At 53.1% G+C, this 16,599-nt stretch overlaps 5 protein-coding genes across 5 annotated transcripts; 3 read left to right on the top strand and 2 right to left on the bottom strand.

Annotated features, from left to right (window-relative positions):
* Nucleotides 1-2,264: 2,264 nt before the first annotated feature.
* Nucleotides 2,265-2,864, top strand: PG997_000468 (NUDIX hydrolase domain-like protein; the record flags this gene model as incomplete). Its single annotated transcript, XM_066804783.1, has 2 exons — nt 2,265-2,337; nt 2,461-2,864. 2 exons carry the CDS (start codon nt 2,265-2,267, stop codon nt 2,862-2,864), a joined length of 477 nt encoding a protein of 158 aa, XP_066674556.1.
* Nucleotides 2,865-4,447: 1,583 nt separating this feature from the next.
* Nucleotides 4,448-4,750, bottom strand: PG997_000467 (uncharacterized protein; the record flags this gene model as incomplete). The annotated part of the gene is made up of 1 exon (XM_066804782.1): nt 4,448-4,750. One exon carries the CDS (start codon nt 4,748-4,750, stop codon nt 4,448-4,450), a length of 303 nt encoding a protein of 100 aa, XP_066674555.1.
* Nucleotides 4,751-4,758: 8 nt separating this feature from the next.
* Nucleotides 4,759-6,666, bottom strand: PG997_000466 (uncharacterized protein; the record flags this gene model as incomplete). The annotated part of the gene is made up of 3 exons (XM_066804781.1): nt 4,759-5,571; nt 5,625-5,906; nt 5,959-6,666. The coding sequence occupies 3 exons, from the start codon at nt 6,664-6,666 to the stop codon at nt 4,759-4,761; spliced, it is 1,803 nt and encodes a 600-aa protein (XP_066674554.1).
* A 2,343-nt stretch (nt 6,667-9,009) lies between these two features.
* On the top strand, nt 9,010-9,739 carry PG997_000465 (uncharacterized protein; the record flags this gene model as incomplete). Its single annotated transcript, XM_066804780.1, has 3 exons — nt 9,010-9,157; nt 9,223-9,354; nt 9,447-9,739. 3 exons carry the CDS (start codon nt 9,010-9,012, stop codon nt 9,737-9,739), a joined length of 573 nt encoding a protein of 190 aa, XP_066674553.1.
* A 2,806-nt stretch (nt 9,740-12,545) lies between these two features.
* PG997_000464 (ras guanine nucleotide exchange factor domain-containing protein) lies at nt 12,546-15,195 on the top strand (the record flags this gene model as incomplete). The annotated part of the gene is made up of 5 exons (XM_066804779.1): nt 12,546-12,852; nt 12,920-13,123; nt 13,243-13,395; nt 13,467-15,016; nt 15,103-15,195. The coding sequence occupies 5 exons, from the start codon at nt 12,546-12,548 to the stop codon at nt 15,193-15,195; spliced, it is 2,307 nt and encodes a 768-aa protein (XP_066674552.1).
* Between the last annotated feature and the right edge of the window lie 1,404 nt (nt 15,196-16,599).

The following is a 16,599-nucleotide window of genomic DNA, read 5'->3' as shown; positions in this document are numbered from 1 at the left end:
GTAGCATCTGGGTGTGCTTGCCCAAGTGCGACTGACATGGGACGCAGGCTTTCTTCTACGCGTATGAAGATACACGCTAGCCCTCTAGAAGCCAGGTGGTGGATTGATCATTCGTCAGTCCCTAGGTCCATGTCGTGAGAACTGCCAGGACCGTGGGTGACTGGAAGAGCCGATGTGTTCGAGTTCAAGTTACTTCCTAGGACGGAGCTGCATATGCACAGGAGGTATGGATCGATTCGGATTGGCGTGGGCTCGCGTGGGCTGCTGTCACCTACAAGAACAGGCGCTACGTGCAGTACCAAGTACTACCAACAATAGGCTACAGTGGCTAGGCTCTTGGTTAGTATAAAAGCCAACTTTAATTTCCTCGTCGAAAAAGTCGTGTGCTGCCCCTCCATTCAATAGATGTTGAATCCCTCACAAGTACCTATTAATGAATGGCACGGCACATCACACGAGACATGCAACGGCCGTTCTGCCACCAAGAGCTCCCGGCTCCCACAGCAACAACAACCCTCTTCTCCTGGCTCGTGTGCATGCGTTGCATCTGATTCATTCATGCCTTCGCTACTGAGGACATTTTGCGCCTAGCTTGCTAGATTCCTTTGCCTAACCTCCAGTACATGTACTTTTACCGATCATACCAAATATCTGCGCTGTCTTTCCCGCTCAGCATACATAGAGCCGGCCTGTCTCCTTGTCCCCTCTTCTCTCTTCCGTCCTCACCCGTAAAAAAAGTTGCTGGAGGGGCCTCTTCCAATCCTTCCCCTCCAAAAACCTCCCATTTTTTTTCTTTATTCCCTTTTTCGGGTTTCGTATTGGTCGGTGGTGCCCTTGCAGGAGCAGCATTTTCAAACCTACCTTAACTGTAAGCAAATGAGCAATCAGCTCCCTCCCCCCCGTTGCCAATCCTGCCCCGCAGTCGTCACAGTTGAAGTTGCAACAGAGACAAAGCGAAGAAAAAAAAATAAGGGTGGCCTTTGTCAGCCGTTTGGGATCTGTTCCGAACGAGTCCAGCCCACTCAAGTGCAGCAGCGCAGCGCACCTGGTGCAGTGTGCAGCGCATGGCATCCAAGTGGTGCAGCTTCGGCCCAGTCCAAACCCTTCCCGAAAGGCCATCTTTTGACCTGTTGCGACGTGCTGCCTGTACCTCCCAAACCTGCATCCTACCACCAACATGATATGTTTTGATACATTCATACCTTCAGTTACATACATATCGTCCGCTGGATCTTAATAAAGTACCTCGACTGCCTGCACCTTTTACTGACATAACCCAACAAAGCAAACCAAGCAAACCAAGCAGGCACCTTCCTACTCCAGCCAGAGCCGTGCAGCTCCTTATTGCGTGCTCATCACCCGTCTACGGTCGACCAGACCTACATCAATACATTACAGTACCTGCAACAGGCCCTGCAACAGGCCCTGCACCTGCCTGCTAGCCCGTGTGTCTGCTAGCTGTGTGCTCTAACCAGCCGTTGTCTGGTGCTCTCTCTTTTTTGAGGGGCCCTCATTCAATTCACTCCCAGTCAGCCAGGCATCCCGTCCTCAGCTTCATCATAAGAGGAAAACGACACACTGTCATAACCACCAGCTACCACCAGCTACCACCACCACATTTGATCCGTTCACCGTCCGGAACATTACCTACACTTCCCCATCTGACCGGGCTGGGCTGGAAATTGAATATTGGCCGCGTCCAGCTGTCCCATCCATGGTACATGCAATACCACCTTTAATTGCAGTACCACAAATCACACACTCTATTTGCGCCACCCCTTGACGCCCACGCCTAAACTAAGCAAGGCAAAGCAGAGCAAAACAGAGCAAAGCAGAGCAACGCCAAAGCTCCAGCCAGCATTAGCATTCACTGAGTTTGTTCGAGCCTTCGCTCACTGCCTACCACGGACGGCTTACACTTATTCATTCCCCCATACTCTCCCACACAATCGCACCTCGCCGCGATCCATTCAAGGCCCTGCCCTGTTACCACCAAACCCAACAGTAGCCTCGTCCCGAGTCCACCATATTTTACTCTACCCTCTTGAGCAATCTTTGATCATGAAGTCGCACAATTTTAGATAACGTATTTCTCCATTGCCAGCTACGTCCAGCCGGAGAAAGCTCTCGTCTTTGGACTTTTATATCTTTCCCTTCCGCCACTGGACACAACTGGGTCTGGAAATCCTTCTCACCACACCTGCAGAGCAAAAGAAGAACACCAACCGCTCGTCCACACATCTCAGCCAGGTGCAATTGCAACAATGGCATCTAGTTCAACAACGACCGACACCAATGGTCGCTCCATGGAGTCCCGCACTGGCCGCAGCAAGCAGCGTAAGTCATCGATGCTGAATTGACTCGCCGACTTTGTTCTCGCTTTTCAGGGGGTTTGGGCGTCTGAGATTTTGAGTGGATCAGCTGACCCTTTCTTTGATAGGCTACAACTCCAATGGTGAGCGGCTGGTAGCTGGTGTCGTCCCTTGACAGAGGATAAGAAGTTTGTGCTTCTTATCCAGTCAACTCGGCGCAAAGGCTGGGTGCTCCCCAAGGGAGGGTGGGAGTCTGACGAGGAGTGCACCGAAGCCGCTTCCCGCGAGGCCTGGGAAGAAGCTGGTATCTCCATTCAGATCAACTACGACCTGGGAGATATCCTGGAGACCAGACCTCCCAAGAAGACCCACAAGGACCCTTCCAAATCGGTCTATCGCTTCTACGAGGCCACAGTCCTTAAGGAAGAAGACGACTGGCCGGAGCGCCACAAGCGGGAGAGATGTTGGATGTCCTTCGCACAGGCCAAGGAGGCTCTCGAAGCACGCCCGGAACTGCTAGAGGCACTCACGCGGTCTACTATGCAACGTTGACCGCCTCCGAGGCGTCTCTAGACCTAGATCTCACATCTCCCCTACTAGACCGCGGTCTTCCTTACCTGTTCGCACTGCCCATTGACGGTACTCGACGGGCAAGATTGCATAGAGCTGGATTCTGGAGTTTTTCGGTCTCGATTTGATTTATGTGTTTTGACACTTCTGCTTGGGTTCGGTATCTCAGCATGGCATTTGAGCGTTCTTGATTTGGTATTTCCCTTAGGAATCAGACGTGGATTCCGCATTAGATGGGATCCCAAGATCATCCTCCTTGAACTTTCTAGTCATAGCACAACACTTCTGATTTGGCTATACATGAAAAAGGAGGAGAAAACATGCATCCTGAGGCGTTGGTGGCTAGCCATGATAGAGGGGTCACACAATATGAATTGGCGCTGATTGGTACATATAAAACAAAGATTTCGACTTTGGGGCTCATGGGTTGGCGCAGATTGGTAGATGCCCTCGCATGCATCACCATGGCTCGCCCCCCGGAATCGGAACGGTAAAAATACACCTGTGGTGGCTGGTTTGACAGGTTTGGCGATGCATATACACATAGACGAAGCGGATACCTCACTCATATGAGTAACGATGCTACACACCCCGTGATTTGCGACTTGGACCGTCCTCGAGAGCTCTCTGCCGTCTTTGTGGAATTGCATTCACTTGGGCCCATCGGGAATGACCCTGCTGTCCATCATGCAACTTGGCCTCGGAATCATGTGAAGCAATGCCAAGTACCTACCGATGACTCTTTTGTCTTTTCGAAAGATGAAAAGGAAGGGGCGGGAAAAAGAAAAGCGATCCAGAGGTTCAAGAGGCACTGAGCTCGCATCAGAATTGCTACACTGGCCTCAGGAAATCCAGAGAGGCTAAGTAATGGGAAGAAGGAGCCTCACTCGGCGATATTGTGTGGACTTGGAAAGTTTATTACAAGGCAACCGTGCCCGTATGCATCTTGATAATTCTGAATTTCGCTTGCTCGTTGTTGAACTTGGTCTGTATATAGGGAAGAACCGTTCTTGGTGCTTTTCCTTTGGGCGAACGATTCTTACTTCGCTATGCTGTGAAGTAGGAGTGAGAGCAAGGAATGGCAGGAAAATGAGAGAGCGAGGGAAAACACGGAAATGAGAGAGAGGTGAGGGACGACCAATTGGCTGTCAGTCATACAGTAGCTGATAAAAATGCGAATGCTACGCTGGAGAGATGAGTGGATGAGAAACGTGTATGATATTCTGTTATTTGGCGAAGATTTGACTGCATGGCAGAAACATGATCTTCCTCAGTAGGTAGTCACTAAATGGTTCAAGAAGACCTGCCGAAGTTATGGGTAATTGGAATCGGCTGTGTATTATTGTTCATATGTATACACACTAGACCTAAGAAGAAAAACTATTAAATTCAGGACCTACTTTCCCCCACCCTCTTTGAAGATCAAGGATGTCTCCTGGCTTGTAGCGGAGTGAGTATTGGCCGAAGAGAAAGATTCTGGGATGAAATACCGTTAAGCGGCAAGCCCCTACAGAGAAAGTAAGACATTATTAAGTGTCTATGTTGACGGACACCCATGAATCCCATCACCTCGGAGCCGCGCCGAAAAATTCGGCACTACTCCGCGGCCCCATCTCCGGCGACTTGGACGACTTCGGCCGGCTCGGCATCGTAGGAGGCGGCCCCTGCTTACGGGCCTTGGGAAACGTCGCGAAGCTGGGTCCCGTCCGCGCGGCCGGGTTGATGATGGGCGGAGGCAGCAGCGCGGGGATCGTGGGCTCGCGGTCGAGGACCTCGCTGCTCTTGCGCAGGTTCGGGATGGCCGGGGCGCCCGGACGCTCGGGCGAGCCGCCGGGTCGCATCGATGGGCCCATGCCTTGGCTCGACATCATGCTCATCATGCTGACGCCGCCCTTGGGGGTCTGACGGCGGCTTCGACGTCATCATCGCGTTTGCCGTTGCTGCTGTTGTTGTTACCTCCATCAGGGGAAGTCGTAATCACCTCAGGCGGGACCATGGGAAGCTCCGCGTCCGACTCCATGTCGCTGCTGTCGCGGAACTTGAAGCGCGCCGCCGCCGCGGCAGATATGATGCTCGCGCGCTTGCTGCGTCTCGTGGAGGGCGGGCGCCAGCCAGGCCCGTTGTTGTCGCCGGCGCCTCTTCGAAATTCGGGCGTCTTCGGGGTGATCACGGAGTAGCGGGCGCCGCTGGCTGAACGTGTCGGTGGCGGTAGTTCCACTACCGTTGGCAGTGACGGCTCCTGCTCTTGTTGCTGTTGTTGCTTTTGTCGGGGCGTCGGAGGAAGGGGTAATGTCGGCGCAGGGGAGGGCGGTTCCGGCCATTGTTGTTGGGGCGGAGGTGCTGGTTTGCGTTGTATCGGTGCCGGTGCCGGTGCGGGCGCTGGTGCAGGGGCAGGCGCTGGAGCCGGCGCAGGGGCCGGAGCTGGAGCTGCTGGTTCATCTTCGACCTTTGGCTGTTGCTGCTGCTGATCTTCCTTCTTTCGGCTGTTAACCCGTATTATCCGGACCGTCTCGGCGCGGCCAACGTTAGGCGGCTTCTGCAGCCGGAAGCTCTGAGACCCAACGCCGTACACATCCGGGTTGTTCTTGACTGTCTGCGTACGGATCTGTCCTTCACCATAGTCGCTCGTCGCAAGCCCAACATTGCCAAATGCTTCCTTTTTGGCAGTGAAGGGAGTAAACCCCGGAAGCTTTAGCTTCTCCATCGCATTTGCGCTGGCCCTTTTGGGGTTAAAGAACGCACCGCTCGACGGGGCGGCGCTTGGGGCGGCGCTCGGGGAACACCCTGAACTGCGATCGGTTTTCCGGCATCGTACGCGGCGCTCTTCTCATCGGGCAGGTCCATACCGCCGCCTTGTAGCGCTTCTCGGTTCCTCCGTCCCCTTCGGCGGCAGCGCATGACGAGGAACGCGATAATGGCTGTCACTATCACAGACCCAACCACGGAAACTGACACAATAATTGCCAGATTTTGGGCCGAGATTGAATTACTTTGGACCTGTGCCACTAAGTTGTTGGCGTCACCCTGCTTACGATTAGCTTGTGCATTCTTTCAGAACGAAGTTGTCTGCACTCACCCTGACACCACTGGCATCTGCTCTGGCCTGTTGAATTTGGCTTGCTGCTATGTTCATGGCACTAGCGGCGCTGGCACTGGCAGATGCACTCGCGACACTGATGTCGCTACTGGCGCTCGACCGGATACTCGCCAGATTAGCAGACACCTGGCTGCTGAAGGAGGAGGATGCTTGAGATATCCTGTCGTTTGCCTGTTGGCTCGCCTGGGAGACCGCGCTTGATGCCGACGATTGTGTTCGTGATAGCGCCTGGTTCGCTTGGTCGGCGTTCTGGTTTGCCGAGCGGACGGCCTGGTCCGCCGACTGTCGGACTGATTGTGCTGACTGGGATATCGAGGAGGCCGTCGACGAGACGGACGATATCGACTGCGACAGTCTCTGAATCTCCCCCGACAACGCGTTGATTTGTCCCTGGTCTTGCCGCTTTTGGGGGGCCGACGTCGGCTTCGGCATCTGTAGACATCGAACATCCCGTGCTGGTAGTGCTGTGGGATTGGGTAGAGTCTCGAGGATGACTCTCTTCGGCACAACCTCCCTCTCGACCACGATGTACTGGACTCGCTCCCATATTACCGCTTCTATCGTCTCTGGCGCCGGCGCGGGATTGCCGGACCACTCCGCCGTTCCATTATGTCCACCACTGGCCCATGCCTGAATCGTGGCCAGCCCGATCAACAGGTTGCAGTATAAGAGCCGGCTCTTTAGCATTTTTCATAATCCATAACTCGCAAAGGCGCCGGTCCCCTTTGAGTTGTCGCCTGGACGATATGTCATTAAACAAAAGATGAGTGAGATAAACTCTAGAAGAGAGAAGAGAGATGGGACTGGAAGGAGCCGGTCACATGGGGGTAACTTGAAAGGCTCCTTGCCTCTCCTACCCTACCATGAGCAATATCCAGGCGGGATGGCATGCCCCATATTCAAGCAAGTACCGTGCCCTATTTCCCCTAGACTATATCGGTCCATCACAGTCATGCATCATCCATGTCGACGAGATGCCGGGCTATCGATCACGACGTTCGGTCGACGACAGGCAGCTTCCGTAATGCCGGGGGCCCTGTTGACCGGGGGTTGAGGCTCACTTGGCCGCAGTCTGCCACCGTGACCAGGGCGCTGGTACAATCCCATCTTTCTATTTGGTATAGACGCCCCACGTTGGCTTAGACGGGGCTGTATGATCTGCGACCCTAAACAGCAGAGTAAATGCGCCAAGACTGTCACGTCCAATTGACAGCAACGGTTTCGACCGGGATGACTTGCATTTGAAGTCAGCAGCTCTACGCCATTGGCACGACGACTCACCATAGAAACATAGACACTTTCCCGTTATAGCAGCTCGGCCCAATGGTTCTTCAATGTGCGCAGGTTGCCAGAAGTCGTAGCACAGTAGCTTATAGCTGCCGCTACACCACACCTCGCTCACAGGTAGGTCTGATCGACGAGGGCCAGTTCAATGCTCTTTATCCGGATCTTCAGGTACCGAGGCCAATAGGAACCTTTTGTCCAGGCACAAAGCAGCGAGAGCAGATCGGTTTCTTTCCTCGGTTTATCCGGCGAACTATTCGGCTGGCTCCAAGAACGGAAACAACTTTACCCATTTTACTGTTCTCCTTGGATACACCCAGTAATGAAAACACTTTTGCTGAACAAGCCATCGTCTGATGCGCAAGTGTCACCACCCCACGTCTGAGTAAACGCGGCGCACGATCCCGAAAGGTGCGAACTTCAGACGAGAGATGAAATGGAGTGGAACAGGGGTGGCTAGGTGGGAGCTTCGGGATGTCACTGGGATTGGTCTGGACAGGCCAGCCCGAATGAAGGCGAGAGCCATAACCTGGTTGTGACTATTCTTGACCACAGCTACGTGGTGGTGACTGAGCGAGAAAGCCGAGGGAAGTGAGCCTCATAGTGGGGGGCCCGACAGGGACCGTTGAGTGTCTGAAACCGTGACTTGGGTCCAGGTTCGCCTCGGGTTTCGCAATGCCGGGCACTCGCCAGAACTGCTGTGCTCTCGGTTGGACCATGATCGCCATTGCAGAGGCCGTTGCAGAATTAAGCTCGGGCAGCTTGATTCTTAGCTTGGCAATTTGCGATGTACCAAGCATGGATGTCTAGAACCATGAGGAAGAGAAGATCAGAAAACAATACAAAGTTCCTGCGCGTAAAGTAGGTACGAATTCCGGGCACAACTTGAGGTGCCAACATTCAACATCGCCATCTCCGTCGTACGTTGCGGTTCCGAACCTTCGGATGGCCATGAATCTAGAGCGCTCTGAGTAGTGAGGGGTCTTGAGATGAGTTTCCGTGGAGTTACAAGATCACGAACTGTGCCTTCGGGCTGGCCATGCAGATCGGATGACAGGCCGCCGAGAGACACTGTAAAGTACACAGGAACAGATGATGAAGAGGCATCCAGCTTTAGTGCCTCGGCTGTTTGAGAGACGAGGGAGGTATGTAAGTAGGTCAGCTTCGATAGACTGAGAGGGAGGCAGGCACATTGCATCATGGAGGCCTCGACTCTCGACGCTTCTTTCCTGAAGCAGATTGATCAGGTCAGTCAGTGACCAAAGTAGAAACACTTGAATCTGAAGGTGCCAACACCATTGAATGTAGGTAGTCAATCGGAGTGACTTTGTATTTGTGTCAACCTGTTGTCAACTCATCTTGCTTGATGAGTCGATGCTTGTCTGCTTGCCTTCTCAAATCAAAGTTCTGGCTTACCTATCCCGTCCTTCCAAACCCCCCACTCTGCGCACGGTCCCCTGCTGCATGTTGCCGCCGCTTCAAGTTTCTTCCGACTGGAACCTCATCGTCTCGCGGGACCTGAACTTCTAGACCTAACAGTGGCCAGTTGATGACGTCCTTTGCGAGGTTGTGTAAACAGTGACCACGAAAAAAATAAGCAACCAACGCTGCCCTCCAACAGACGCGCGACGCAGATGTCCTAGCTGCGCACTGCATTGCGACCCCAATTATCAGTCCACATCTCTCCATGGACTGCATCGAGAAAGCCGACTCTACCTCAACCACTACCAACCAGATGATATGATGATGGAGAACTTGACCATACACGACCCGTCGCCCCAACAGGGCGCGCCGATGTCGCAGACTCTCGGACGAGCACCGCCGCCCCAGCAACCTCAGCAGTTGCCTCCCCAGATGTTCACGACCGCAGCCCAGCTGCTCGATCTCACGGATAGTATGGCGACGACACCCTCGAGCGCACCGCTCTCTCGTCTATGCTGGAGCTGACAGGCCATGTAGAGAAGCTTCTAATTTGCCTGCGCGACGGTAGGAAGCTGACAGGCATCCTGCGAAGCTGGGATCAATTTGGTACGTTTGGCTTCTGTGCTGCTGCTGCTGCGGCTGCGGCACCTCTGGTTTCTGCCGCCACGAGTTGGAGCAACGTGTGACAACAGAGAGCTTTGGCTGGGTTCTAATGCATGAGCGGTGATGCAGCAAATATTGTTCTACAATCCACGATTGAGCGCATATATGCGCCTCTGCCGGACGCCACCGAGGCTTCCCCGTAAAGGGCTACTATGCGGACAAATCCCACGGCATTTTCCTCGTGAGAGGCGAGAACGTGCTGCTTCTTGGAGAGATCGACCTGGACAAGGACGACGACACGCCCGCGGGCTACGAGATGGCCGACTTCAAGGCGGTCGAGCGCATGGCCAAGGAGAAGAAGGCGACGGACAAGTCGAGGGAGAAGAACAAGCTCAAGAAGCTGTCTACTCTAGGCTTCGAAGGCGAAAACCTGGGCGAGATCCTACTGTAGCAGACTGGCAGGAAGAAGATGGCTGGTTGCTACCACAGCCAAACGACGGGCTGTGCCGCGCTGATGGGAAGGACATATTCAGGAAGGGGTTTTCGGGACTTGTACGGCAGAATATTGTGAAATGCCCCCGATACCACCAATTCCGAGGATATTCTTGCTGAGCTGGAGTGACTGGCCTTAGCACGAACAGATCCGAGTACGGACTCCATCATTCAGAATACGTGGAAATGTACTCCGCCTGTCCACATCTCGCCACCGGGCGACGCATTTGTTTTTTTGGCATCATCTGCGCGGCTCTTGTGACAAGCAACCGATGTTATGAGGCCACAGAGTCCCACCGTCAAATCGCCGCTGGACACACACACGAGTATTCTGCTGTGACTCTACGTTGGGCGCTTATCGAGCTGCATGCTAGGCCATACTGTGATGCATGATAGGAAGCGATTGCTACTTCTGTCATGACCATTTGCGTGAACCAGCTGTGCGGTGCATTGCATTGCATAATAATCCAATATACATTATGACGAGGCCGAAAGCGAAGAAAAAGATGTGCAGATGCTACAGTGTGGTTGTGTTTAAGTACGTTTCGCTAGCTAGGCTTCTTGACGGCAGAGTTCCGCGAGAGGCTATTCTCGGATCCTTGTCAAACAGGCTGGCGGAGGTGGAAATTGGGTACCATACTGTCGGGTCCAGGAACATCAAAATGGAGGGTTGGAAGTTGGGCACATGCCACAAAATCGACTGACAGCGGCGGGATGGATGTGTGGATGGTCTGCCCAGAGCTGCATTTGCCCAATACCTCCGAGCCCATAAGCATATATTACTCGTGACTGTGAATCCTAAGGCCTAAGGCCTGCGAATAATTAATAAATATCGCTTACCTACTTACTTACGGAGCTACATGCCTAGACTCAACGGCTCCCCCTGAAGCTGAAGAGAGATGACCCGCCCGTGGGGTAGAAGATGGTTGATTGGCTTCTACGATCCACGTGCTTGCAGACTCTGGGTTGGGCTACAGGTATATTTGTCAATGATCATCTCCCTACATACGTAAATATGTATGTATGTACAGGTAATTACAATAAATGCAAGCCACCATGCCGTGTGATGGGAGAGTGCCGTGACGAGCAGCCCGCAGGACAAGCGCCCAGGTTTCGGGGTTCCGGGCGAGACGGGGTGTCTGTATGGCTGGATGGGGTGCAATAGGCGAGATGCGACTTGGTGCCAAACGATTGCGAAATATATTGACGTTCAGGCTAGAGCTTTGAATTGGCTTTCTCAGCCCAACCAAGCCAGCATGGACTGTGTTTCGTCTCGTCGTTTGGTAATATATACTGATACAGATATAGTCACGTAGTACAGTCTATCAGAGATTCGAAAGGCAAGGGGCTGCTGCGGTTCTCTACGTACGATGACCCCGCGCAGGGATGGTGATCAGCCTCTTCCACTGGACTGGAGAAGGAGAATGAATACAGCCGGCTTGTACATCTGTAGCAGTAGCTCAATCTGTCCATCTCAATTCCAGAGCTTCCTCCTGGTGGCGCTTTTGATGCGCGCTTGGCTTGGTCTGGCCTGGGCTGAAATGCGAATCAAGATCAACTCTGGAACTCTGGGAGGGGAGCAGGGGAGGGGTCGTTGGCACTAACGCCCGAACCGGAACATTGGGAAAGTGCGCCCGCTACGAGACTAGAGACTAGAGACTAGAGACTACGAGACACTTGCAAGCTTGCAGACTACCACCCACCGAGACGGACGCCTGCAATGCGAAAGACTGTCCCAAGTCCCAAGTCCAAGTTGTAGACTGATGCATCAATCTGGTGATTGACACCCTTCCCACAGGCTGCCGAATCGATCAATTGCTCCCAGTACAATCCCATTGAACACCTCCTGGCTCTCTCTCCATACCCACCACCGGGCTCCCTCCTCCACCTGCTACGAGCCTCTTCTCCGGTCAGGACTGACGCGCTGGCCAAGAGCTCCAACAAGCTCGACCAACAACCATCCCACCTCGGTATCGCAAAGTCGCCACAGCCAACAACTCCTGTCTGTTTGTCCATAAGGCGGCCATGCACCACGACTGAAACAGAAGCCCACCGCATCCGATCGCGCATACATACACGCACCTGCGGCGACAGTCCTTCCCATCCTACTGCCTTGCTATTGTGAACCGCCGCCCACCAAGCTCGGCCCGCTCTTCCTGTCACATCCGGAAACGGGAAGCTGCACCTTGGGAAGAGAGGGGGAGGCAGGCAAGCAGTTGCAGATCCTCTTCGTTGCCCCCAGTCCGGCTTAACAGTGTACACTCTCAGCTCAGAGCTTGCCTGGGCTTGCCTCTTCTTGGGCCCCGAAAGCAAGGGTTTCAACATCGGTGCCGAGGCCTGCCTGTCCAGGAACCACCCGAGCGAACGACCGCACACACCCGATCGATCCTACGCGAACATTCTATCCATCCCTAGCTACCGATCTCATTACATACTACTTCGTTCGTGGCCACGACAGGGACGTGATTGCCTACGTACTCGAGAATATCTGGACCTAGTCAATCCCTCTGCGAGGTTTATATCGTGACGGGACGTAGCCGCTTGAGCCGACCAAGAGAACCAGACCTTTCGCCTCGAGATGCTACCGCGCTTGCACTCTACCGGCTACTTCGAAGGATAAGACTTCCCAGTCGCGCATACCACACCCGGGTGACAAGGCGTGCTTGGTTTCTTGTCAACCATTGCCACCAAAGCATAGCAGAAATCGCATCTTGAAGGGTTTGCCGAACCAGATTGAGGCCTCTCACCCGCCCGAAACAACGGCCATGGAGTCCATCAATATTGCGGCCATAGGAGCCAATGGGGTGGGCAAGTCTCACTTCATTCAGCGGGCGATAGGTCTACCGAAAGCCCCGGGGCCCCAACCGACTGCAGCGCGCATCTTCATAGACAACGTGCCTTACGCCGTAACCCTTTTCGAGCTCGATCTCGAGTATTTTGATGTGAATCCAGAGCGGCAGATACAATGGCCCAGGCAGATAGGCGGTACCATGATGCCCGCAATCGACGGTGTCCTGCTCCTGTACGACGTGATGAACAAAGAAAGCATCATGGAATTACCACAGACTTTAAGTAAGTCAACGACCTGTCTGAAATCTTTGGGGGTGCAATTGCTCGTTCGTAGACTAATCATGAGCAGCTGCACTGGTCAATTCATCTTTACCCACGGTACTTGTTGCGACCAAGTGTGACAATCCCGAAAACGTGAGGCAGGTCAACACAGAAGCGCTCGCTGCCGCTTGTCAGTCATGTGTCTCAGACTTCAAGACCTCAGCGAGCAAACCCGAGAATTCGAGGAATGCCTTGTTCAGGTTACTGAAGGTTCTGGTGATGAACCGCCAAGGTACGTTGGATGATTCCAGACTCTTGATGTGTACCAGAGAGGTCCCTGGACAGGCCCAGGGGACTATGATGTACCCATGCAAGGGCAATGTTTTCAGGATTTGTACTGACTTCACGAAGCTGAGGCTTCTGGCACAAGGCGACGAGCAGCCTCCGTGGCTCACCTTGATACCCCACATGACTCAACAGGAACGCGGCCCATGAGCCAACATAGTAAGCATAGCCGTGCTAGTTCAGATATGTCACTTGTGCGAGGTTTGCCACCGCAATCAGGTAAGGAAGGACATATCTTGATTTCCCCATATTGGATATCCAGGAAGCTTACCTTTACTGCCGCAATGCAGCCGGTGACGACAACCAGACTGTCTCTAGTATGTTGCGGACCCCAGGCATCCGTCTGGACCGCCACAATACTACGCCGTCCTTCTTGGACATCGAGGAATCTGACGGAGAATCATTTCACTACAACGACGACATACCCATACTACAGCGAAATGACGATATAAGCTTTGATCGCCCGGCGAAGAAGACGGGAGTCACGTTCGACGAGCTAGTCGATCGCCTACTCGCCCCCAAGATGTCACGATCAGATAGTAATTTCGCTGACGTCTTCTTATGTTTGTATCGCAAATTCGCTGCACCTGGCGAGCTCTTCACGGCCATCTTGACACGGCTGGATCAGGTAAAGGAGGACAAGTCTGTGCACTATCTTACGAAGACGTCCTCGCAGCTTCGCATCATAGAGGTGGTGGCCAAGTGGGTGGCGTCGTACCCCGGGGACTTCGCCAGGCCAACCACTCGAAAAACGCTGGAGGACTTCATAAAGCACTTGTCATCCGAACCCATATTCGCTGCGGCAGCGCAGCAAATGCGCCGCAACCTCGAGTTCAGCGTGTTCGAGGATGACGACACCGGTTGGGCCAAATCGGATGTAATAGAAGAGGACTCAGCCTCTGGTGCGTCCAGTCTGGGTAGGCCCGACGGCCCGAGGGGTTCAGATGTTACCGAAAGCATAAGCTCTCTGAGCGTGGAGGACCACAATCCTGCACGGCGGCCATCGGCAACTTCCTCCCTCAACACCGATATTGGCACGACAAAGGTGCACCAGTTCCAGTTCCACTCGTACGAGGACTACGAGCGAGAAGCTGCGACCATGGTGCCGACATATACCATGCCTCTGACAAAATTCCGCTATCATATATTTATGGACACGTCAGACGATGACATTGCCGACGAGATCACGAGGATCGACTGGGTTATGTTCTCTTCCATCCGGATTCGTGACCTCGTAAGGCACGTCAGCTTGAACGCACAACAGCGAGAAAAGAGCAGGGGCATGAAGAACGTAAACCGAATGGTGACCCACTTCAACCACATCGCCAAATGGGTGGCCAACATGATCTTGATGCGGGACAAGGCCAAACACCGAGCCCAGATGCTCGAGAAGTTTATGAGTATTGCGCTCAAGTTGCGGCAGCTGAACAACTACAACGGCCTCGCAGCTGTGCTGGCCGGCATCAACGGAACCGCCATCCATCGTCTTGCCCAGACCAAGGCCCTTGTGCCTGCGGACGTGCAGAAACGGTTTGCGCGACTTGTGCTACTGATGGGCACGCAGAAGAGTCATTTCGCCTACCGATTAGCGTGGGAGAACTCGCCCTTGCCCCGCATCCCTTTCATGCCCTTGCACCGAAGGGATCTGGTCTCGGCCGAGGAGGGTAGCATGACCTTTATTGGACCAGAGGGCGACCGCGTCAACTGGAAGAAGTTTGAGGTGCTCGGCGAGGTTTGCCTGCCCATTATGAAGAGCCAGGGCACGCCATACCCAAACCTGACCAAGCATGATGTTGCGAGGGAGCTAATTCTGGACTGTTTGATGCCTATTGATGATGAGGTACGTGATAAATCGCCCCCGCTTACCTTTTATTACGCTGTAAATTATATGAAGCTCTTACTAACTGACTTTTGCTGGATGTATAGGATATTTACCAGCGAAGTGTCACGGTAGAAAGCCAGGGCGCCGGCGGGTACGATGCCGGGAAGAAGAAGTTCCCCTGGTTTGCCAAGCAATAAGCGGGCAGCTTACGATATGTCCATATTCGTTCGCTTGATCTTGCTTGAGGATGTGTACAGGTTGCCTTCCTGCCTCTATTCTGTATTTCTCGGCCACGGTTGCTGCCGGGTCCTTGTTCAACAATATTCTCAAAATGTTTAGCGGGCTTCTGCTTTTTGACGCGACGATGACGGGGAATATATTTTTGGTTATTATTTTTTTATTGTCGAGATTCTTTTTGGATAAAGGCGAAGTAACCCACCACCCCCTGAATTCGATGGGTTTATAAGGGGGAGGATGGAAATGGAGGAGGATGGGGCGACGACAAAATACCACACCACACATATGCAAATAAATGTATGGACGAAGAACATAGAGATTTTCCCGAATCGATATTCGAATTTGTTGTGTCTGAGTATTTATTAAACACAACCGAGTTTTACTGCTTTCTTCTACTTGCTCCGTGGTTCCATGCTGGTTGTCGCCTGTAATAGATTGGCTCGGTATAGACCAGACAGACCCCATCATCGCAGAGGTTGGCCACTTGCCTGAAATTCTGATATCTAGTCTATAACCACCTTCCCACTTGCCTACCTACCGGTTTGGAGGATTTCAGTGACAGGTATGTAAGCAAGTACCTACTCAGCGCAGCAGGTCCAATAGTACCTAGGTAGAGGTGGGGGACAACCATTGAATGCTGCATACCTAGGGAGGAGAGGGTGTGTTGATAATGCCTAATAACTGGCTGTTCTGTTAACGGTGGTCGAGTGGTACTGTTCACATGTCCTATGGTGCTTTCTCGGGGTACTCCCGAGACTCAACATCATGTCCGAAAAGCTTCGTATGTTCAACTCCTGCCCTTGGCCACCAACATTTTTCCTTTTTTCCCTTTTTTTCCACGGGAACAACAGTGAATAACAACTCACATACGGTCGGTACACGCACGTTATGCCTTTCCCATCCACCTCCATCCACACACGCTGTGTCTGCCAAAGGAACTCCCAGAAGGGGACACCTTCTTCCTACAAGGTCATCCATCCATCCTACATACTAGCATCACATCAGAACACACACACAGGCCGGGCAACAACAATGCTATTGGAAAAATGTCGCGATTCTGATCTGTGCAGCAACCTATCGCAAACTATCAATGTATGTGAGCCTTCTCTCCCTCCGTCATTGGGGAGTAAAGGCCAGGGGTATATCCATGTCTACTTGTACAAAGCAACTACTGAAACTGCAAACTCGCCACATAGTTGCGCTTCCTCTTTTTCATCTTCTCGTCCATCCATGCGCTCGTCTTTTTCTCGTATATCATGATTTCGTAATTCTTCCTCTCGTTGCTCTCGTCCGTTCCGTTTACGGGGAAAGATATGGAAGAAGTCTGGCTTGAACGCCATCGTCATCGCCACCTTTGTTCCGAA

The sequence above is a fragment of the Apiospora hydei genome (assembly GCF_038363865.1).
Source record: "Apiospora hydei strain CBS 114990 chromosome Unknown utg000002l_segment0_segment0, whole genome shotgun sequence".
NCBI classification, from domain to species: Eukaryota; Fungi; Ascomycota; class Sordariomycetes; order Amphisphaeriales; family Apiosporaceae; genus Apiospora; species Apiospora hydei.
The sequence above is the reverse complement of the archived record's forward strand: the minus strand, read 5'-3'. Positions and strand labels throughout refer to the sequence as shown.